At 46.5% G+C, this 24969-nt stretch overlaps 1 protein-coding gene across 1 annotated transcript in view; it reads left to right on the top strand.

The window, feature by feature from the left end:
- Window positions 1-24969, top strand: part of LOC140214351 (spermatogenesis-associated protein 20-like) — a 46993-nt gene that overhangs the window by 8401 nt on the left and 13623 nt on the right. Inside the window, exons 4-8 of the mRNA XM_072285723.1 lie at window positions 1612-1766; window positions 4297-4443; window positions 9396-9788; window positions 11906-12085; window positions 14857-15066. Of these exons, the coding sequence (XP_072141824.1) occupies window positions 1612-1766; window positions 4297-4443; window positions 9396-9788; window positions 11906-12085; window positions 14857-15066 (1085 nt within the window). The remainder of the gene's footprint in view (window positions 1-1611; window positions 1767-4296; window positions 4444-9395; window positions 9789-11905; window positions 12086-14856; window positions 15067-24969) is intronic.

The following is a 24969-nucleotide window of genomic DNA, read 5'->3' as shown; positions in this document are numbered from 1 at the left end:
GCAATCAATGTCTGTGGGCTTTTAAGGATAGCTACTTGACTAATTACTTAGTGCCTGAGTTCCTTTGATTCTTTTCACATGTATCATTGTAAGGGCCTCAACTCTAGCAGACTTGATGACTTAGGCAGCTTGAGACAATATAGGCTTTGCCTGCTCAGAGTTCATGTTCCATATGTGTTCCGTGGCTTAGTGGATGTCCCACATCTGCTGCCATGGCAGCAAGGGATGCTGGCTAGCATTCCCAGGGCTGTGTTATGCATCATAATCATCTTTATGTATTGTCCACTGAAGGATGAAGGCCTCTCATAGTGATCTTAAATTATCTCTGTCTTTCACCAAGGTTGCACATGCAGGTGTTCTTTTAGCTGTACCATACCTTTAAAATTAGAACAATATAAATGACAGTGACGTTCTTGTCACCATTTGTGTGTCCAGATTGCTAACCTCATAGATAAGGATTAGTTTGTATGTAATATAAGGAAGTTGCATTAATTCAGTTTTTAAATATTAATCTTAGGTGATGTAGGCTCTAAACTAAGGTGTAAAAGCTGAAATTGTGTTGACATTTCGGGAAGTGGCAGTATTACCATAATAAAAAAAAATTGTTTCACCTTGAGCTTCCCCTGCAATATTCAATACAGTTACTCAGACAGTTTAACAAAAGAAAATACATTTTCTTTATCTTTTCTGCGGCTTCAGGACCTGTTGGCTTTATACAGTAGCTGTACGACTTTACGTAATGTTGAGACCCACTGGCCATGGCTCAGTGGCTGGGGCATTCTTCTGCTCAGCCCAAGGGCACACGTTTAACTCCCGGTCCTGGTGGTTACATTTTGCCAGAGGTTGACTTGGTTTTAGTTGCATGTTAAAGAAAAAGCAGGTTGTCAAAATTAATGCGGAGTTCCCCACTACGGCATGCCTCGCAGCCAGTGTGTTGCATTGGGACATTAAATGTTGCAATTCGATTTGATTTATATTGACACGTATACTTGTTTATCTTTCTCCGGTGACCGCTTTTCACCGGCTAACAAATGTTGAATGTTATCGCTAGGTGCAGGACGTGCCTGCATGTATAGAAGTTTCTCGAATGTTGTCAATGGTTCTATCCATTGTCTGTTGTCACCGAGCCTTGTGTAATCTCACTGTACTATGTGCGACACAAATTGTGTAGTACTTTCTGGAAGGTATGCGGGCACCAGTGATTACACTGGAACCTTCGATGACTCATGTATAAAAGCCAACACGTGCTTGACCCAGAGATCAGATTTTCACCGTTTGCTGACTGTATTCACCGCTATTGTTGTGCCTTGAATGTCACTTGCCTTTAAGGGCACAAGTCCGCCCAATAAAGAGTTTGATTCATCATTCACAGTTTTGCTACTGTGTTCTTGACTATCACTACAATGTGACAGTATGATACGTTGGCTTTCTATGGTGGATATTGAGCCTCAGTACCCCTGATTGATGTCATATAAGCGGGGCCTATTTCTTCTAGTTATTTAATGTTATTCATTATTTGTTTGTGAAAGAGAGTAGTTGGAATAGTGGGTTGTTTGTGACCCTCCCATTGTCTGTCCCCATTAACCCTATGTTGCCTGCGTGCACATGCAGTAGGCTACTCAACGTGCCACTGGTGCCACGTGATGGAGCGCGAGTCCTTTGAGAATGCCGAGATTGCCAAGCTCATGAACGATCACTTCGTCAACGTCAAAGTGGACCGTGAGGAACGGCCGGACGTCGACCGTGTCTACATGACCTACATCCAGGTGTGGTAGTAGTACTGCCACCTTTGATTGAGTGTAGCATACAGTGGCGTAGCCATAAATTTATCTTAGGGGGGGGGGCTTCTCTGTAGACAACTGCCACTCCTTCACTCTCTGTCTCTGTGTGCGTGCGTGTGTGTGTGTGGTTCAAAGAATAGAAAAAAATAAGACCTTACTGACATTGCATCCACGGGACTGGCCTTTGTCGGGTGAAACTACGACCTTTTTTTTTGCCTGCATGTTACTTACTCTGCAGGGAATGGGACGCAGGGGAAGAAATGAGGCCTAAATAGAAGGTGGGCTCGATAAAAACACACAAGTTGTAATCAGTGGCATGTATATATATATATATGCCACTGATAAATGTTTTTTATAACCATTTTTCCAAATAGCACAAGGATCATAGCATAATTTGATGCAGAGGGGCTGCATGTCTTAGCAATGAAAAACTTTAGTCATAAGTTAAGCAAAGTGTTGTTTCAGCAACACAAAAACGTGCATAATGCACACACGCACGTGCACACACACACGCACGCGCGCACACACACGCACGCACGCGCGCACACACACACACACACACACACACACACACACACACACACACACAGTCGAATCTCGTTAATTTGAATGCACACGCGTTTGTGGCGGGTAATTAAAACAAGCTGTGCTTCGACAATGCTCTCAGCAGCGGGCCAAATTATGCGGCGGCGCCTCCGACCAGCATTCCTCTGACGCCACCAGGGACGAAGAGCTTAGGAGAGACTCCTCAATGCCGTCCGCGAAAAAAAAAAAATGTGGCGGAAATATGCGTGCAAGGCGGGTGCAGGCGCTCATCACCAATTACTTTTGTTAGTGACGGCCGTGTTAGTGACTTCTGTTTTAGTGTCGCGGCACTGCCATGTACCCCATAGAGTCAATGTAGTAGGAGGTCTGAAAATTCGGATGCAAAAAACTTTTGCCGTCTGACTTCCCAGTCTTTTTGCCATGACTGCAAGCATAGGCAGAAATTTTTAATTTTCCCAGGGGGGGCTTTCCTATCCCCATATATATATACTATATATATATATATATTTCTTGCACTTGAAGAAACTTTATGTGACCTTGAAGAATTGTTCACTGAAGTGATAGCCCTATATGAGAATTTAGAAGAGCTCATAGTAGGAGACAGTTCAATTTCACAGCCTGAGTGCTCTCCCACCACGAAGAATCTGGCGTCTCTCGGTGGTGTAATCTTCCTTCGTGTAATTGTCATATACTTCACCATCACTAATACTGCTTCGTGTTTTTGGCGAAACTGCAGCCTTGCTCTGCCTTTTTTTTTTTTTCTTATTCTGTGAGTCCGAGTATAAGCGCTGCTGCACGTGACTGCTGCTGATTCTCATTTCGAGTGAATCCGGCTTGGCCTCATTTCGGTTACCGAGTGAATTATACAGGGTGACCCAACTATCATGCACCAAGACTTTAATTAAGAGCAGTTGCGTTACTCGTAGAAAACCTACTGCATATCGTTTCCAGTACAGTGGAGTAGCCGCCATTAATTTTTTGTTCCTGAAATTTAGTTTGACAATTTCAATTAATTATCTAATTCGAGAAGTACTGTCCTAATTATCAAAGTGTCATTGAGATATCTTTAGGCACCCCCCAGGCATCCCCGAATTACATCTAACTGCGGTGTTTTGAGCAATGCACTAATGCGTAGTAAGAAATCCCACCACGAAATATGAAAAATATCACGTCACTCACACGGGGGGGGGGGGGGGGGGAAGATCATAAAGCAGCGCCCTCAAATAAGCTGATTGAAAGCCACTGCATTGCCTGTCGCAAACACGAAGAGACAGCGCATCACCTTGAATATGGTAGGGAAGAAACATTAACAGCAGGTTTCGTGTTTCGCAGCTATTCCTTCCTCTTGTTTCTATGACACACCTATTGTCCGTCCCTCAAGGCCGACTGACCACATTGATAATAAAAGCCTCTTGCTAATGTGGCCGGAGTGCCTCTCTGACCAAGCATGAAACGCGAGAAGCAATAGAATAGGGATGTACTGTTTCAAAATCCCAGCTTTGCTCGCACCGAATCGACAGAGTGTGCGTGCAGCTATATTTTGCGCCAAAAATTTGCTTTGGAACAAAGCCAAATTAAAGTGACGGTTTTATTTTTCATGAGAGTGGATACGCCTGTTAGTCACTCACTCATTGCAATAAGGTTGTTACACATTGCGGCCGAAGTTTCAGAAGTGAGGTGTTTTGAATATTATGGACTCCGGATAAAACAGAAATTTTTTGCCAGATTATCGGGGTCCATTGTAATGAAAGTCGACTCTAATATACATTAATATATACATAGCATATACATAAATACAAATAATGGAAAAGGGGTGTGCTTACAATGTTGTTGCTATCCAGCATGGCACCTAGTACGCTTTAAGTATGCCTGTTGCTTTGAAGAAATGTTCGAGTGAATTCAATGCTTTTAACTGTGTTGTTTTGGTTATTTGAGGTACGAACATTTCTTCCTTCTCCATTTGCCGCAGGCCACCTCCGGAGGCGGTGGATGGCCCATGAGTGTATGGCTCACACCCGACCTGAAGCCGATCATCGGTGGCACCTACTTTCCTCCCGATGACCGGTACTTCGGCCAGCCTGGCTTCAAGACTCTGCTAACCAACATTGCTGAGCAGGTATGGCAAAAGTTGGTAATTATGCCGCGCATTTGGGAGGAAGTGCGCATGGCAAATGGCAGAGTTGAGCCTTGTTCAGCAAGGCCTTGACCGTGTCTAGTTGGTATGACATCATTCTGTTTACTGTACTATGCTGTTCACACGAAGGATGAAATAAATAAAAGGTGTTTATAAACGTGTGTTTATCACACATGTGATTATAACATGTGTTTATGAACATGTGTTTTAAGTAAACAAATGGAAATGTCTGTCTGTCTTAATTTTTTTTCTATTCTGTGAACAGTATAGAGCAATGAACATAATGAACTCATTTGTTGCATCGTGCTGATACGCCTTACTGTGAGCACACTGCCTGAAAGAAGTGCGTTCGCGTGGAGCCAAACGGCACCTGCCCCTTTATTTGTTGTTGGCTACTATGCGAGGTGAGAGGGCCACTTGTTGCACCACCTGGAAAAGAAACAAGAACTTGCAACGCATTGTCCCCTCTCACAAAATTCAGCGCAGTCATTGCGCTTAGGATCTTCCATGATCTGCCACGGTGTTGTGTTATTAACATTGAGGCTCTTCCTTTGGGCTGCATTCGCTCAATAAGCCCGGCACAACAGATATCGATGAGTGCATGACCTGCAATGTGGCACCGGTAATAGTAGTGAGAGCACAACTCTGATGCAAGTGGCAGCAGGCGTGGCTCTCTTTCTTGTTATACGTACATGTTGCCCATCATGTCTCTTATTTTTTATTTTTGTGGTTGGAATTCAGCTTTCAACTATGATGCCTTCCAGCACTGTGGGTGTCTGCAGGCGATGATAGCTCCCTGAAATACAGTGAAGTCTCCTCAAAGCTTTTGCCAATGTCTAGGGGCATGGTCTAAGGTCAGTGTGGAAACAGCTAGCAAAAATTGCTCTTGTAGCAAGCATTGTTCTTTTGCAACCAACTGATCTTTGATAAAATTGCCTGCCTGTACCCCGTGTTACACGAAGCTGAGAACTCGCCTGCAGCTGTAATGTATATGTCCACAGATTCATCTGGCAACTGGGTGCACCGTCCAAATTGGTACTGCTTCTCTATAACATGGTGGCATCATAGTAAGTGTCAAGTGTCGCGAGGGCAGTGAGATAATCGTCAGACTCACTCATACTACTATAAAGGAGCAGAACAAAATGTATGATCATCAGCCAACATCAATAGTCAAGCACCATTTCAAGAAATAATTCAACTTTGTGAACAAGAATATTAGCATTAGGGGAATTTACAACGTTATTTGGCAGCCTATTGGGGTTACTTTAGAAATTTTGTGACTACTTTTTTATCTTGGGACCTGGCAACTTGGCACAGGTGTGTGACTATAGAACACACCACCCATGCAGCAATAACAACACTAATGGCATGATCCATTAGGGTTTTTCAGTAGATAAGCTAGCCTCTGGGAACCTTCGACTATGAAGTTTTTTTTTTTTTTACAAAAACCACTAGAGGGAACTGTGGCACTAATGTCCATGGGAGCCTTGGGACCTGGCAACTTGGCACAGGTGTGTGACTATAGAACACACCACCCATGCAGCAATAACAACACTAATGGCATGATCCATTAGGGTTTTTCAGTAGATAAGCTAGCCTCTGGGAACCTTCGAGTATGAAGTTTTTTTTTTTTTTTTACAAAAACCACTAGAGGGAACTGTGGCACTAATGTCCATGGGAGCCAGCAAGCATGGTTGTTCAGCCAGCATGGTAACGATGCTTGTAGTGCGGACTTGCCTGAACTTCGTCTATCTGGGATCAAATGGCTTTTTGACTTTGGAGATTGATAATTTTCTGCAAGATATTCTGTTATAGATGCAACTACAATTTGCAATGATTGTGCACCTGAACAGACCATATGGAAAACTATGATTGCTTGGAAATTTGGAAAGATAAAGGGTACTACAGTAGAACCTCGTTGATACGTTCCCATTACGTACGTTTTCCTGGCGCCAACGTTCGCAATCGAGAACATAAAAATGACTCAATAGAGTTGCGCTTGTTTTTTACTGGTTTATACATTCCCGGAAAACATCATATTTAGACACCAACGTTCACTACATCGCCAAACTGTGATCGCATGATACGTTTTCCGGTCGCTTGATCCCATGTAAACAAAAAAATGCGCGAGGCACTCGCAATCGAGAAGAGTATATCGCTGCCTGCCGCGGCAGCTTGACCACAATACTCGCCCACCCATCTCACGTGAAAACTCCGGCACGCACACAGTTTCTCATTTCGGTACCAACAAATCTTCTCCAGCTCGTCGCACGCGAAATTCACATGCTATCACCACTGATCCTGTTGCAATAAGCACCTTTGCCTATCGGTTTCACAGCACGTGGTGCCGTCGGGAGTGTAGTGCACACTTTTAATATGCAATAACCAAAAAATGCCGCTGTTTCCTGCTGCAGACTGCGATCATATACGTTTTCCATCCGCTAGATCCCATCTGATTCCATATGATCCGAGAGCCTGCGATCGAGAACAGTATATTGCTGTCCATCTAACGTGAAAACGACGGTTTTCACAGTTTCTTGTTCTGGTACCAGCATATTTCTGCCCTGGTCGTCGCACGCCACACTCACAGCTATCTCTGCCATATCTATTGCGACAAGCATTTTCACCTATCTCTTTTACAGCGCATGGTGCGTAGTGCCATTGGTAGCGTACTGCTTGCTTTTAGTAGGTGATAATCCAAACGCGCTGCCATTCTCTGCTGCAGCCGGCATGATGTGGGCATCACATTTCGCTTCGGTGGCATCCGGCGTCGCCCACCAGCTCGATTTCGCTTCACTTTCCCGCCGCCCTCTTAAAACAGCACGCAATAGGAATAGAACAAAAAGTGTCTCGGGTCACTGGAGCACCACCAGCTCGATGCGCCTTGGCATCTCGTGCCGCAACGATCCACGCGACGCTTTGCATTAGCAGATGTAACAATAGTTGAGTCTGTCAAGTTCTTTAGTTACTTTGGATCGTACGTTTTCCCAGTTAGTATGTTCTTTTCTCATGTTTTTTTTCCAAAACATATGGATGAGGTTCTACTGTAAATCATGGACACAAAAGCTTAAGAAGCCAAAAGTAAAAAAGTAAGACAAATCTATGTGTTAACCATCGTTCTTGTGGTAGCTAAACAATTATGACACCAGAGTTCCCTCTAGTATATTTTTTTGTAGGAAACCCTGTGTGGCTGCGGGAACTTAGTGACAGTCAAGGCAGGCCAGAGGAATGTCAACAAGTGCAGGGCTAGGGTCATTGACCTTCGAGCCACACTGCCACCTCCCTGCCATCATAGCTGAACTTCCAGTCAGATCTTAGCCTTTGCGAGCTCCACCAATTTATTTGATTGCACGAGCTCAAGGTTTCTGTCATGCTATTTCTTTGCTCGCCACCAAACGTACTTGTCGTAGGCTTCCTGTATTCTGCACTCATCAGACAAAGCAAGACAAATGAAAACATCGCCCTGTGTACTTTTGCAATGCCTGGCCACCTGGTTCCTTGCGACGGCGTCACACTCCCAGACCTGTTGTTGCTAGAGCATGGACAACTTTCAATGGGGGCTGCCACTCTGTGCCTGCTCCTTTGCTTTCACTAACATGCGATGAAAGAAAGCTGTCGTGACCTTAACTGTGTGCCATAAACTGTGACCTACTGCTGGGAATGTGGTGCCTTCAAAGTGGCACCTGATTATGTCATTAGGCAGGCATAAAAAGAAAATACATACTGCTATGGTGAAACTTATGGGGGAACCATGGACTTTATCGATAAAGTTTCTCTTATGCATATGTCATTCACAGTTGGCCATGAATGTAACAATAATCTCATTAGCATGCTGTTTGCACTCATAAGTGGCAAACTCTCAAACACTAGTCAGTGAGAAAACTCTTGTATGTAAGAGTATTTTTACAAATGTAGTACCACGCATTGTATTGCTACATTGCAGTGACAGTGAACAACCACAGTGGCACAATGCAAGTCACGAAACTAACTGTCTATTGGGCGAACCTGTGCCCAACAACACAAGTACATAACATTCAGTGCAATGATAGGGGTGAGCACACTCATTGCTTGTCAAAAATTTAACCTGCGGGTCACGCACTTTGACTTTTTATACGTGACTTGTCGAAGGTTCCAGCATGACTATCGGTGCTCATGAGCCTTGCAGATTTCACAGCACTATTTGTGTCGTGCATGTAATACGATTACACTAGATTTGGCAATAACATAGACAGCATATAAAATCGGCGACAACAGTTGAGAATGTTCCAATATATGCAGATCACATCTTGTGCCAAGCGATGACATTAACAGTTATGTTAGCAGCTGTTTAAACTGTCAGTGCAAAAAGACAAACAGGTATGTGCTACAACATCCAGGCTGTTAGCATAGTGTGTGTTCAGTACTAGTACAAAAAAACTACATATATAAACTGCCTCCACTTTTCATTGGCTACGATGTGCTGCTGCAAATCAGGTGGCGGGCGCGATTACAAGCTCTGTCGGCCAGATTTCGGTGGGGCAAAATACATAATGCGCTTATAAACCTTTCTTTAGGTGCATGTTAAAGAATACCAGGTGGTCAAAATTAATCTGCAGTCCTCCAGTAAAGTGTCCTTCATAACCCATTGTGCATGCTTCGGTGCATTATACCGTGCAATTTAATTTGTTTAAAAAATTTGTGTGGGCCTTCACTTATAGGTATCTTAATATCTTCAGTATTGTGGGACAACATCCAAAAAGACGTAAGTGGCCGTGCCATGTTCAGGGGCTGAAGAGACCAGCCAACGATGTAGTGTAGGCTGACGAGTCATAGTGATGGCCCGAGCGCTGGCCTGGCAGTGTGACGTATGTTTTGTACTGGCTATGTCGTCTGTGGCAGATGCTGCTTACTGCAGTGACCTTCAGTGTTGACCCACCACTCCGTCGCATCTGCAGTGGAGGCAGAACCGGACCAAGCTCATCGACCAGGGAGACCGCATCTTCCAGATCCTGCAGCAGACGTCCGACGTGCGCGTGTTTGGTGGGGAGGGCGTGCCCGCCTCCCCTCGAGGCAGCGAAGGAAACCTGAGGTGCCCGTTTGCGCCCGACGTTGCCACCACCTGCTACCGGCAGCTGGAGCGGTCGTACGACATGATCATGGGGGGCTTCGGGCGTGCCCCAAAGTTCCCCCAGTGCGTAAACCTGAACTTCCTGTTGCGATACCGCGCCGTGCTTCTCCAGGGGTTGCCCCCGTCAGAAGTGAAGGCAGCCGTGGACAAGGCGCTCGAGATGACTGTCCACACGCTGATCATGATGGCGCAGGGCGGGATCCACGACCACATTGGCAAGGCAAGCACACGCTTTGATTGGGCATTAACCGCTTAACCCCCGAGCACGAGCTATGCTCGTCCTAATAATTTGTACCATTATTGCCAGGGATGTGAGCTCTTCTCGTCCTTGCCACGTCTTCAATTGCGTTAGTCATCGGGAACAAGTCGAGTGGGTTTGCTCATCCCACTGCCTTCTGCCGAGTTTGGGCACTCGTGCATATTATTTTGTAGTGTATATTTGTTTCATTGTCATGTGTGAGAGAACATAACTGAAGACGCTTATGTATTATTGCAAGAACTACCTTTCTCAAAACACAGTTTGTTATTCAATGTCCTCATTGAGTATGAGGAATAGAGCACGTGTATTTATTATTTTCTTTATGAGCATGCTATGTGCAAACCCTCTGGAGGTAAGAGAAAATTTTGCAGTTCTTTTTTCAGTTCTTGCCAGGAACGTTTTTGGAACATAAAGGTTGAGGCCGCTTTAGAAGCACAATGACTAAGATGCTTTGTTCTTAGGGAAGTTAGAGAAACTAACTAAACTTTGAGAAACTTCTTAGATGTAGGGATCTTGAGCATTGTTTGGGGAAAGGAGGAAATTAGCTAAAATTTTAGGAAATTTCAGTATTTTACACCGGGCTTTTCACTTTTGGCTAGTAATATGTGCAGTGGGGACCATTTTTGGTGTTGACCTATTTTTCATTGTTTATGTAGATTTATTTTGTGCCATATTGCATTTGTTGAGTCATCACTGTCTGTATGGAAAAAAACAAACAAACAATAAAGCTCCACATTCTGAGAGCACGCCGTGTAGTTCCATTCAGAAGAGGTTTTCTTTTTTGATCCTTTGACTGTGGTTGGTCTTTGTGCATGTAAATGACTGCACAATTAAAACTTATTTAAGGAAGCTTAGAAGAAATGTGTGCCATAAAATTTACTGACATTGTGCGTAAAAACCAACAGAGTTTCATCTAAGTGGAGAATGAAACGACAGAGCGGACAACGTGGCGCTTACAAAGAAAAACTAGGAAAAGTGACGTGCATACTTTGGAAATATCTGAATACTTATGGAATGCATGGAAGTATAGATTTTTCTATATTTCTCAAGGACATGTAGAGAATTTGGAAATCTGAGTCGGCATTGAATTGTCTCCTAAGATTGAGCGTCGTTAGTTGATTTGGTGCTTGAACAGGACTTACATTTAAGCTAGTCGGTACTAGTGGTTCATTTCTTACTTGAGCAGCCTGCGGAAGGTGAGAGACAGGAAGAGTGTGTCATCATCTTTCCCTTTATCCCTCGTCTTCTGTACCCTGCTTAGGTCAAAGGTGACTCTTGATCACCAGAGTGTCCTTGGATACCCTGACAAGTTGTGCGCAGGGTCAGCTGTCAGGGGTGGCCTTAACTCTCAGGGCTGGCCTTACAGTCATCAGGGGCGATTTTTCGAGACCAAAGCAGGGATGCTGGGATGTTGATTTTTGAGTCTGCTCAGGGCTGCTTAAATATTTGTCTTCTGCCATGAAAGCATACTCACCTCTTTTTCCCCAGTGCTGTGATGAGGTACAGTGATGTTGCGGCTACATCCTCCTGCATACCTGCCAACTTCCCACGTTTTTTATAAAGTTTACGAATTTGGGATTGTTCTATGAATTTATGAACATTGCGACAATTTTCAGGAAGAATAAACTCTGTTCACGAAATTGTTTCCCTTGTAAGGTTTTGACCCTACCATTGGAAGTCTTATGATGGTGAAAGGATGCCAGTGGGGTACTTGCTTCGAGCAAGTTTTTTCAGACAAGTTCCTATAGCAGGCAAAGTCAGCAACAGCAAAACCACGGAAAAATTCTGTGTGCTGCTTGTCATTCTCTGCTGATACAGGTTTGATGCTACGGTTGTGCTGCATCCAAAGGTAAACCATTGTTTATTGTGAGATGCGTATGTATCCCACAAAAGGCGTGCTCTCAGGGCTAACACAAGAATGGTTGCATGCTATCCTCCCTCCCCCAGTCCTATTGTTGTGTCTGCAGGACTTTTACGAATTTCAATGTTTGCAGTTTGGCGCTATGCTTACAGCCCTGATGGCCGTGAAGCTGACTGTTTGAAAAATGTGTTACCAGCTTTCTGTTTGCGTCATGCAGGGTTTCCACCGCTATGCGACAGACGGCAAATGGCACGTGCCGCACTTTGAGAAGATGCTGTACGACCAGGCTCAGCTGGCCCGTGCTTACAGCGAGGCCTACCAGGTGACTCGCGACCGGCGGCTACTGGATGTGGCACGTGACATCCTGTGCTACGTCGAACGGGACCTCAGCCACCCGGTGGGTCATGCGGAGCTTGCCTTTTGATCAAACAATCAAGGAACGGTAGATATTGATTTGGAGTCGAGATGAAAGAACTTGTTGAGCAAATGCTTGTAAATGCACCCAAAATGCTTGATCTAGTGTGCGCGCTTGGCCACTCGACACTCGTTTGCAGAGTCAAATGTACACTCCAGTGGGATTGAATCAAATTGTGTTGAATACAGTGGACAACTGAGAGAAGATGCACAGTAGGGCGCTGGACAAGCACTGACTAATAGAAGCAATGACCAATGTAATATGTACACATGAGCAGGATGACATTCAGGGATAGTACTCACACTAACAATTAAAATTTGAGAGCGTAGAAAGAAAGGTTCATACAAAAAGCAAACCTGCCTGCACATACTTTCACAGCAAAGCACTTTCTAACAGGTCAATCTCGCGCTCCAGAAGAGACATCACATGTACTAATATTGTTATTTTTTTTATAGATATGAATTTCGGCAATTGTGGAAGTGTACTAAAGTGTGAAAACCTGTCTCATGCCATCGTATTAGACAGCTTCAGCTGAGCGTCACTTATGATACGCTTCACTCACATTTCACCTGATGAGGCATTGCAGAGAACTGCGTTCATTTCACCTTTTTGATAAGCATGTTGTAGCATGTCTCCCAAAGACGTGAGCAATGCACAGTCAGTTTGACTGCAAAACAGCGACGAAACAAAGTGGGATGTCTCATCAGACACTGTGCAGTCAGCTTGGCAGTAGCCTCTGCTTCTGGCATGACTGTTGTGTGCCTGCCTATTCCCTCCGAGCAGCTGTGCACATATCGTTGGGCCTGAGCGGAGTGCTCTGTAAACACTCGGCTAAAACTCATTTTTTGCATAAACTGTAGTGATGACAGCTTGGTGTCCCGCTGGTTGCTCTTGTCATGCAACCTGCAACTTTTTCATGTCAAGCAGTTACCAGAAGAACTTGTAGCTGAGCTAGTTGGTAATTCATCTTAGTAAGTTGCTTGAGATTGCAAAAGAACGCACTCACATGTACACACACACTCACACACAAACACCCACACGAACACACCCAAAGAAGGGATGCTCCCCCCCCTCGCTTTTTCACACAAGCGCTGTATCTTGCGCTTGTTTCAAAAAGTGTGTTGGGGGGAGCATCCTTTCTTGGGAGTGTTCGTGCATTTATTTGTGCTCTGAAGCAACATACTAAGATGGCAGTTGCAAATCTTTTCCTGTGATTGTTTTCCTGCAGGGGCACAATGCAGAAGTGTTAGTGTAGTACCTACATTTAGGCACACAGTAAACAATCATAGGTGGTGTAAATTATTCCAGAACTTTGCACTATGGCTCCTCTCACTGCCCTATTGTTGCTTTTGGAATCAATCAATCAATCATTTAGTTTCAGCTGTTCAGTTAGAGGTGCGTCAAATGATATGATCAGCTTTAGCGTAATATTTTGAGGTAATGTGGCACTGAACTGGAAGCTGCGAGTGGTGTTTCATTACTTGAGACTGGGCTCGAGGCTGAGCAGACGGCGACAGTTTCATTTGCCTAGCTATGCTTCCGATTGGTTGATATCAGCTTTATCTTTCACTTGAGGGCCAGATTAAATTGATCGAGGCAGTAGTTTAGGTCAGTGGTCGGTCACACTGGGAGACTTGAGCAGAGGTAAAAAAATTGCCTCGTTATAACAGAGTAGGTTACGATGAAATAATGAATATAACGAAGTAGTTGAATTTCCCCATGAAATTCCCGTAGGAAGCGATGTATTTAAAAACTTGCTTTAATGAAGCAAGAATTTCCTAGAAGTGGGTATTATGAACCTGTTTTAGTTTATCACCAAGGTTTTATCATCATTTTACCTCAATCAGGCCAAAAGAGGGTTTCACGTCATGCTGCTAACCAATCACTCCCGTGAGCTGTCGCCCACTTGGTAACATGGCAAACCAGTGGTGCTGTGGAGTTGGTGGCCACTCTACTGTCACCCTCTCGCCACTGCACACTACTAACACTGCATGTCACACACACACACACTGTGCACACGAGACACTGTACCTTGGCTTTAATGTGTTGGGCAGTGTTGACTGTGAAGGCGGACAGCAATGGGTATGACGACTTCGACTCCCCGTTCATCTTTATCATAGCAACGTTTTAAAGTGAATAGCCTTCCTTGGCTCTTTTGGCCGTTTTTGTTGTGGTCGGTGGTCGGTGATTAGCGGTTGGACTTTCACCAGCAGTACAAAGGGCACCGATTCAAAGGGCACGTGCTCTCATGCAGCCAAGTTGTGGTGCAGGTTTGTTGCCGAACACCAACTACTATAGCTCTTTGAGACGCATGCACGAGAGAGGATGATGACAGTCATCTTCCACACTGGTGCTCGTGTTGCTCAAGATAATAAAATGTGACGAATCGGCTTATACGTATAGCCACTTAGACTATGGCTACAGATGTGCCGGTTAACGGCTCTGTTCTCTGACAATGAAAAACCAAACACTACCTAAATATTCTCACTGCAACAAACACATACGTCTTCAAGTACATCATTCCTTCGATAAAGCGATATAGCTTACCAGAAGTATTTGGCTACTCGCGTTCATTGACAATTAGCGTTGATGGTTCTTGCACAACATTTTCTGTAGGCAGGTGCACCGTGTATTATATGGTCCCCCTCCCCGTCTTTTTGCTGCTACCTGTTGTCCCAGCGCAATTGTGTGACAGGCTGCAATTTCCCTGTATGACAAGAGAGGAGTGGGAATGCAGATTTGTGTGCTTGCAGAGTGGCGGCTTCTACAGCGCGGAAGACGCCGACTCGTACCCCGAGCAAGAGGACAAGGAGAAGAGGGAGGGCGCCTTCTGCGTCTGGGAGGAGAAACAAGTGCGTCTTCTGCTCACAGAGCCACTGCCCAGTTGCTCGGAGAAGACTGTCGCTGACATTGTGTGCCGCTACTACGACATCCGAAAGAACGGCAATGTCGACCCTATGCAGGTAATCTACAACTTCCAGTTATGAGCATTTTCCAGCTTTGCAATTGTTTCAGTCAAGAACAAACTTGCATATTTCGGACACCGTGCATGAAGAGAATTTGTGTGAACAGATACATACTGAGTGGCTTATTTCAGACATTTTATTGCAACAGCAATTAGATGGACACTCCAGGTGCGTTTTCTGTCATCGCCGTTAGTGTTGCCGTGAGATTCCGTATAAAGTCCAAGGGCGATAAAATCATTGCTCCATGCTGTATGCTGTTCAGGTGAATAAAAGCGTGCGAGGGTGAGGGCAATTGCTGCTCAATCTCATGCGTGCAAGCCAGGAAAGTGAGGAGGAAGTGCGCTTTCTTCCGTCATGCACAAGGCTCCACGGGGAGGGGGGGGGGGGGTGAGGAGGGCGCATATTACTCCGGGTGGCCTGGGCTGTTGCACCCACTCGCCCTGGTTGCTGTGTTTTCACATCTTAGTTTGCGCTGATGCAAGACACAGCACGAAGGTCAATTCGCTTGCTGCTGCTGCCACACTTTCTCACTCCAGCGTTTTGACAATGAGTTTCTGCGGTAATTGAGTGAGATGTGGTCATGTTTGCTTGTGTGTGCGTGGCAGCATGCTTGTTAATTTAGTTAGTATGCCTATGCTTACAAGTTTATACGGCCGATAAAACTGCTATCTTTACTTTGTATATCTGTCCACTAATTTGCTATTGCAATCGATGGTTTGGCTTTCGGGTAAAACTGGACTTTTATTGTGTGTGTTCCTGAGGCTCTCGCACCATTTACATTCTCCAGCCAGCATCATATCAGCAGTCACCACAGGAATCGTTTTCTACAGGACCATTGTTTTCACTTTCTTCTTCGGTGCTCTCACTCGAGGAAGTTTGAAGCTATCTGGAGGCAGAATACTTACTTGGCACTAAGATCCTCTTTAGAATCAATGAAATCACACGAGTTCTTTCCATAAAATACATGCAGAGAAAATTTCCATCCTCCAATGCTTTGCACTATAAAAAGTGCATAGAAATTTCTTTGTATGTTTCTTAAAGCGTTGCCCTCGTATGCAAATGCTGTGAAATGTAATTAACAGCAGTTGTAAATGTTTCCGAGAAGAGTGGCAACAATCACAAAGAAGAAACCAGAAAAAAACAACTATGTTTTCGTGTTTCAGGAGGGGGGCCTGACATGTGACTGCAAAGCTAAGCAAGGTATCGGAACGGGGTAGTTGGTAGTGTATTCCATAATGACAAGGTCAAGGTACAAGGCATAGCAGGACAGACAGAGACAGTTGGGAGGCAGCGCTCTTCTGCCTGCCCTACTTCCTCTTGTCTTGCTATTGTGCTCCCAATCTAGTCCCGAGCTAGTGACGGTTTGATGGTGGCAGTGGGTTCTGGGTAGGTTCCAGGTAAGGAGGAAGGGGACATTCAGTGCTTTATGAACCAATTTGCTGGCTGGAGCTTTTCATCTGGCATGCGCATATATATATATATATATACATATATGTATATATATATATATAAAGTGTTCGATAAACACAATAATTCGATATATCAGTGTTCGATATATCGAGGTGTGACTATGTGTGTGAGTGTGTGTGTGTGTATACACACACACGCACCCATACAGTCAAACCTCAATATATCGAATCTTGGAAGAACGCTAACATAATCCTAATCCATAAAAAAGGGGACGCCAAAGACTTGAAAAATTATAGACCAATCAGCTTACTGTCCGTTGCCTACAAAGTATTTACTAAGGTAATCGCAAATAGAATCAGGAACACCTTAGACTTCTGTCAACCAAAAGACCAGGCAGGATTCCGTAAGGGCTACTCAACAATGGACCATATTCACACTATCAATCAGGTGGTAGCGAAATGTGCGGAATATAACCAACCATTATATATAGCTTTCATTGATTACGAGAAAGCGTTTGATTCTGTCGAAAGCTCAGCAGTCATGGAGGCATTATGGAGTGAGGGTGTAGACGAGCCGTATGTAAAAATACTGAAAGATATCTATAGCGGCTCCACAGCCACCGTAGTCCTCCATAAAGAAAGCAACAAAATCCCAATAAAGAGAGGCATCAGGCAGGGAGATACGATCTCTCCAATGCTATTCACAGCGTGTTTACAGGAGGTATTCAGAGACCTGGATTGGGAAGAATTGGGGATAAGAGTTAATGGAGAATACATTAGTACCTTGTGATTCGCTGATGATATTGCCTTGCTTAGTAACTCGAGGGACTAATTGCAATGCATGCTCACTGACCTGGAGAGACAAAGCAGAAGAGTGGGTCTAAAAATTAATCTGCAGAAAACTAAAGTAATGTTTAACAGTCTCGGAAGAGAACAGCAATTTACAATAGGTAGTGAGGCATTGGAAATGGTAAGGGAATACATCTACTTAGGGCAGGTAGTGACCGCGGATCCAGATCATGAGACTGAAATAATCAGAAGAATAAAAGTGGGCTGGGGTGCGTTTGGCAGGCATTCTGAGATCATGAACAGCAGGTTGCCATTATCCCTCAAGAGAAAAGTGTATAATAGCTGTGTCTTACCAGTACTCACCTACGGGGCAGAAACCTGGAGGCTTACGAAAAGGGTTCTACTTAAATTGAGGACGACACAACGAGCTATGGAAAGAAGAATGATGGGTGTAACGTTAAGGGATAGGAAAAAAGCACATTGGGTGAGGGAACAAACGTGAGTTAATGACATCTTAGTTTAAATCAAGAAAAAGAAAGGTGCATGGGCAGGACATGTAATGAGGAGGGAAGATAACCGTTCGTCATTAAGGGTTACGGACTGGCTTCCAAGGGAAGGGAAGCGTAGCAGGGGGCGGCAGAAAGTTAGGTGGGCGGATGAGATTAAGAAGTTTGCAGGGACGACATGGCCACAATTAGTACATATCCGGGGTAGTTGGAGAGGTATGGGAGAGGCCTTTGCCCTGCTGTCGGCGTAACGAAGCTGATGATGATGATGATGATGATGATGATGATATCGAACATGGATATATCGAATTATTGCGTATATCGAACGCTTTCTCTATCACCTGGAAAATGTCATGTATTTTTAACTTTTTATTTCGAACGAGGTTGGATGTAAAATGGGAGCTCCGCTACCCGAGACCATGTGTGCTCTGTTGACAGGCGGTGAGCTTTCCCGCAACACTCTTAAAGATCGTGGTAGCTCGATGGGCATTCCCTACTGCTGCACATCGATTGCGATGAGGGTGCCATTTGAACATAGTGGTGTACACATGAGGCGGCGTGGCTAGTTCAACAACGTCAACGACGCATTGCATTTGCCGCACTGACTCCTGCTCGGTGCCGCGCTCTGCGTCCACAGTACCTTGCTTCAGCAGCTTGGCTCCCGTCTGCAAAATCTGTGCTTGTAGCCAGAAGCAGTTTCTGCTTCATTTCTACAAAATGCAGGCAAGTACCGATGTTTAAATACATCTCTCAAACAACTTAGACTACAATATGCTACCTTGTGAGTGATGTTTGCTCTTGATTAGACGAGTAGCTGTGGACAGGAATTTTGAACAGGCCAGATATGGAAGATGCTGTGTGTGTGTGTGTGTGCGTGCGTGCGTGCGTGCGTGCGTGCGTGTGTGTGTGTGTGGGGGGGGGGGGGGATTTGAAACCTCACGAAAATGAGCTACTGCTTTAACGGTTCCACCCCTTCCAATGGAGTGTTGTTGCTTTGTGTTGGTGAGGGATGAGCGCTGAAAGCTCATGGTATGTTGTCGAAAGAATGCATGTGCCATAATACTGTTACGTAAGAAGACACAGATGAAAAGCTATATACAAGTATATTTACAACATAATACGCTGCACTTGGCCAAGAGGCAACAGCCCGCGCTAGCCTCCAATCGTCGTCGTCGTCTTCGTACTGCTCGCCTCTTCGTCATCGGTAATACTATTCCGTAGCACTACCCCCGGCGGCAAAAGCGCCGTCCCGGAGCGACTAAAGGCCGGACTCGGAAGCAGTGTAGTAGGCCTTGAGCCTAGTGACGTGCACGACATCACTAGATGCCACAGTAGATGACGAGGTTGAGCTCACAGGGGCAATTTTGTACGTCACAGGCGTCACCTGGCGCAGCACGCGGTAGGGCCCTGTGTATCGCGAAAGGAGCTTTTGGGAAAGTCCGACGTGACGAGAGGGCGACCACAAGTGCACGAGCGCACCAGGCAAAAAGTGTACGTCACGGTGGCGGGCGTTGTACTGACGCTGCTGAGTGGTTTGCGAGTCCGTCAGTCGAGCACGGGCAAGCTGGCGTGCATGGTCGGCGAGGGCGATGGCGTCGCGCGCATACTCGCTTGTTGAGATCGAAGCAGGAGGAAGTGCCGTGTCAAGGGGCAAGGTCGGTTCGCGACCGTAGAGTAGATAAAGGGGAGAAAATCCGGCGGTGTCGTGCCGGGAAGAATTATAAGCAAATGTGATGTAAGGAAGGGCAATGTCCCAGTCGTGGTGGTCCTTGGAAACGTACTTGGACAGCATATCGGTAAGAGTACGGTTTAACCGCTCTGTCAGGCCATTGGTTTGAGGATGGTATGAGGTAGTCAGCTTGTGTTGAGTGGAGCAGGAACGTACAATGTCGGCGATAACTTTCAAGAGGAAGTTACGACCACGGTCAGTGAGCAGCTGTCGCGGGGCGCCATGAAGTAAGATAATGTCATGCACGAGAAAGCCTGCGACGTCAATGGCGCAACTGGTAGGGAGAGTCCGCGTGATAGCGTATTGGGTGGCGTAATCAGTTGCGACGGCTACCCATTTGTTCCCAGAGGATGACATGGGAAAGGGACCGAGGAGGTCTAATCCAACACGAAGGAACGGTTCCACAGGGACAGTGATCGGCTGGAGATGACCGGCAGGTAGCACCTGAGGTGTTTTTCGACACTGGCAGTTATCACAGGCAGCAACATAGCGTCGGACAGAGCGAGCGAGACCAGGCCAATAGAAGCGGCGGCGGACGTGGTCGTACGTGCGGGTTACGCCAAGATGTCCTGCAGTAGGTGCGTCATGCATCTCAAAGAGCACAGTCTGTCGTAGATGTTTTGGCCCGACAAGAAGAAGATCAGATCCGTCAGGGAGGAAGTTCCTTCGGTACAGAATGCCGCCCTGGAGAACATAGCGGCGAACGGACGCGTCGGTAGGTGTAGAGCGCAGACACTCGATGAGTGCTCGCAGCGGTAGGTCTCGGTACTGCTCATCGGCGATGTTAGCAAAGGCAGACACAGAGAAAATGCCGTTGGTGGTACTACTGTCGGCGTCGTCAGGCTCGTCTACCGGGTAACGAGACAGGCAGTCAGCATCCTTGTGTAGTCGGCCAGATTTGTAGGTGACAGTATATGAATATTCTTGGAGGCGTAATGCCCAGCGACCAAGTCTTCCTGTAGGATCTTTCAATGAGCATAACCAGCAAAGCGCGTGATGGTCTGTGACAACGGAAAAGGGTCGGCCATATAAGTATGGGCGGAACTTCGCAACTGCCCAAACTAAGGCCAGACACTCACGCTCAGTGATGGAATAGTTGCGCTCTGCGGGTGAGAGGAGCCTGCTGCCATAAGCGATAACACGGTCGTTGCCGCGCTGGCGTTGTGCCAGTACTGTGCCAATTCCATGACCGCTGGCATCAGTACGGTCTTCGGTAGGCGCAGAAGGATCGAAATGGACCAGAACGGGAGGCGTTGTGAGAATGTCGATTAGATGCGAGAATACAGAAGCCTCGTTATCGCCCCACTGGAAAGGGGCGTCTTTTTTCAAAAGCTCGGTTAGTGGTCGTGCTATGGCCGCGAAATTTTTCACGAAACAGCGGAAGTAGGAACAAAGGCCGATGAAACTGCGCATATCCTTGACACACTTCGGAACAGGGAAGTGCGTAACAGCATGGATCTTGCCTGGGTCCGGTTGCACTCCGTTCGCGTCAACGAGATGCCCGAGGACGGTAATCTGGCGACGGCCGAATTGGCACTTCGATGCGTTCAGTTGCAGACCGGCGCAACGAAAAACGTCCAGTACTGCCGAGAGGCGCTCGAGGTGCGTAGCGAACGTTGGGGAGAATACTATGACGTCGTCCAAGTAGCACAGGCATGTGGACCATTTGAAACCGTGAAGAAGGGAGTCCATCATGTGTTCAAAAGTGGCAGGAGCGTTACATAGACCGAACGGCATCACTTTGAATTGATAAAGACCATCCGGAGTTACAAAGGCAGTCTTCTCGCGGTCGAGATCGTCCACGGCAATCTGCCAGTAGCCGGAGCGGAGGTCAATAGAAGAGAAGTAGCGAGCACCGTGGAGGCAGTCAAGGGCGTCATCGATCCGAGGTAGGGGATACACGTCCTTTTTGGTAACCCTGTTAAGGTGCCGATAATCCACGCAAAAGCGCCATGGGCCATCCTTCTTTTTTATCAGTACAACAGGTGACGCCCATGGACTACATGATGGTTCTATGATGTTCTTGGCAAGCATTTTGCAAACTTCTGCATGAATAACTTGACGCTCAGCCGGTGACACTCGATACGGGCGGCGATGAATAGGAGGGGCATCGCCGGTATTAATGCGATGTTTAACAGTTGTAGTTTGGGCCAAAGAACGATCGTTAAAGTAAAAAATATAGTTGTAGGAAAACAGAACGCGGTAGAGCTCACGAGTGTGCTCGGACGGCATGTCGGGCGCAATCATTTTCTGTAAGTCGGCGATGGTACAAGTTGTCGACTGAGATGGTAGAGGAGGATCGGCTGAATTGTCGTCTACCTCAATAAATGCTATTGAATGATCCTCGAATGAGCAAAGCTGGGCCAGAGATATCCTGCGTGGCAGCACTTGTGTCGTCAAGCCAAAATTGACCACTGGCAGGCAGACGCAATTAGCCGTAATAAATAAAACGGTATGAGGTACCGTGATCTCGTGTGTAAGGAGGACGTCTTGTATAGGAGCCGCGATATAGTGACCGTCGGGCACTGATGGGGATGACACTAGGTCAACGTAAGTCAGTGCCGTAGGTGGCAAGCGAACGAAGTTGACGGAACTGAGGCGACTGGGGTGTGGTTCAGCGGGATCCAGAACAGGCAGGTCAAGGCGGAGAGTACTGGCGGAACAATCAATGAGAGCAGAATGTGCGGAGAGGAAGTCTAAGCTGAGGATGATGTCGTGGGGACAGTGGGCGATGACTGTGAATAGCACAATTGTGGAGCGGTCGGCGAAGGAGACACGGGCGGCACACATACCAATTACGGGGGCTGTTCCACCATCGGCGACATGGACAACATGCGTCGTGGCGGGCGTGATTATTTTTTTCAGGCGGGTACGAAAGTCCGCGCTCATTACCGACAAATGCGCCCCAGTGACTATAAGAGCAGATACAGGAACACCGTCGACTTGCACGTCAAGAAGGTTCAGATGAGTGGGCAACGTCAGTGGAGGATTTGGCGGCGTAGGGAGCAATGCAGCGTCACCTCGAGGCGCTGCGTCATCTAGTTTTCTGGCTGGGAGCGGCGTCCGAAGGGAGTCGGCGAAAAGGAGTGACGGGGCTGGGGAGAGCGAGATTGTCGTTGTTGGGGCGAAGGTGAACGAGAATAGGGGCGGTTCGGCACAGGAGAGTCAGTGGCGGCATTATCGGAGCGTGCGGCATAGGGACGAGAAGGGCCACCTGGGGGGCGAGAGTAGGCAGTATAAGCAGACCGGGTCGCGGAAATCCAGCGACTTCGACAGTGCCGAGAAATGTGCCCGATGCGACGGCAGTGAAAACAAATGGGCTTGTCGTCAGCGGTGCGCCATTCAGCTGGGTTGCGGAAACGTGGTGGGTAAGAAGATGCGGGACGGGGCGGAATCGAAGAAGCCGGATGGGTATCAGGGCGATGGGCTGAGCAGATGGTGTGAAGGCCAATGTTTTTGAACTCCTGGCAGACAACTGCCTGGATCAGGGAAACCGTGACTGCAGGTGCGTTGGTGGGGCTGGAGTCGAAGGCAGCCGGATAGGCGGCCTCAATCTCACGCCGGACGATCTTGGTAATATCGCCAGTGTTGTTGGGACGAGGAGCGTCGGCACAGGAAGATGTCGCTGGGGTGTTGGGCAAACGGGCAAACTGCTGATCGATACGTCGGCTTTTAGCGAGTTCCAGGCGGCGGCACTCTTTTAAAACAGCATCCACCGTCGCGACGTTGTTGAATACGAGCAAGTTGAAGGCGTCATCGGCAATGCCTTTGAGGATGTGGGATACCTTGTCTGACTCAGTCATGTGTGCATTAACTTTGCGGCACAGAGCCAAGACGTCCTGAATGTACATGACATAGGGCTCTGTTGACGTCTGCACATGGCCGGAAAGCGCCTTCTGCGCGGCAAGTTTGTGACCGTAGGGGTTGCCGAACAAGTCTCGGAGCTTTTGCTTGAGCGAATCCCAACTGGTGAGCTCCTCTTCGTGCGTCTGAAACCAAACTCGAGGTGTGCCACCGAGGTAAAAGACTACGTTAGCGAGCATGATAGTAGGGTCCCACCGGTTATTGCGGCTGACGTGTTCGTACAGGCTGATGCAGTCGTCAACGTCTTCCCCATCTTTGCCCGAGAATACGCCAGGATCACGAGGAGCAGGGAGAGTGATGTAGGTCGTTGAAATGGCAGCAGGTGTCGGAGGCGGCTGAGTCGAGTTGTCATCGCCGGGAGCCATGAAGCTAGGCTCGACGTACCGTCCACTGCGAAGCTCCGTGACGAGGTACAGGGAACGTCCATCTCCACCAGATATGTTACGTAAGAAGACGCAGATGAAAAGCTATATACAAGTATATTTACAACGTAATACGCCGCACTTGGCCAAGAGGCAACAGCGCGTGCTAGCCTCCAGTCGTCGTCTTCGTACTGCTCGCCTCTTCATCATCGGTAATACTATTCCGTAGCAATACCTTTCAAAATACCTTTTGTACCCAGTGATTCGGTTTCAAAACCCTGCTTTCTGGTATGGGTGGGTTTGTAATCACGTGGCATTTTTCATATTTTTGGGGTTTTCTTTACCAGCTGAAAAACATCACTATTTGATGTTTCTTATTGCTTTGCACAGTGCTTAATTGACACCTTGGTAATTGGCACAGTAAGTAACGAGCAAGGTAATTATTTTTAATTACTTAATTGAGCATCATCAATGAAAAAGTTACTGGTGGCTTCTTAACTCAACTCTGAGCAGTATGTACTTAGTTATGTTTGCATAAAATGATTAATATTTTTTAGAGCTTATTTTATTTGGGACACCCTGTATGTCTGGCGAGATACCGAGAACAGCCGGGTCTATCAAATAGGCACCGAGAAATTGAAATTTCGATTCAGTGCGTAGACCGTTCCTTCCTGGTTGCCCATCGCAGTGCGTGGCCCACTGTGGTGTTGGCACACTGAGGTGTACTGCAAATTCCGCTGTGTGCTTCACCACTAATCAAGTTGCCAACTTGTGTACAGCTAAAAACATCATTCTCACATCCTCTTCACCTTATTTCTTATGAAGTGCAGGAAGGATATGCGCTTAAATGCCCGATGTCAAGAGCAAGCGCTACAAACCATGTGACAATTCCCCTCCATTCTGTTGCTGTGCCCGTACACATGTTTTGCGATCCTTGTCCAGAAACGCGCCGAATGTGTGTGTCTAGAAATTTTCAGCTTTGTCAACATGTGGTTTCTGAACCATTCTGGAACATTTCGATGTTGTAAAGGAAGAAAGGGACACAGAAAAATAGATGTGGAAAAAGAAAAATTGGGACTTTGTCTAATATTGCGCAATGGTATGTTTTTGAGATCTCTTGCTCCATATCATGGCATTGATACTCCATGGTGATTCATTAGAATTACGTGTAGTGATGTTTACCCGCAGTCCATCACGAAATATTTTTTTTAGCCATAGCTGCAACAGTTTATATTTGGGAT

Source organism: Dermacentor andersoni, unplaced genomic scaffold, assembly GCF_023375885.2.
Source record: "Dermacentor andersoni unplaced genomic scaffold, qqDerAnde1_hic_scaffold ctg00000039.1, whole genome shotgun sequence".
Classification (NCBI taxonomy): domain Eukaryota; kingdom Metazoa; phylum Arthropoda; class Arachnida; order Ixodida; family Ixodidae; genus Dermacentor; species Dermacentor andersoni.
This window is presented reverse-complemented; position numbering and strand designations above follow the sequence as displayed.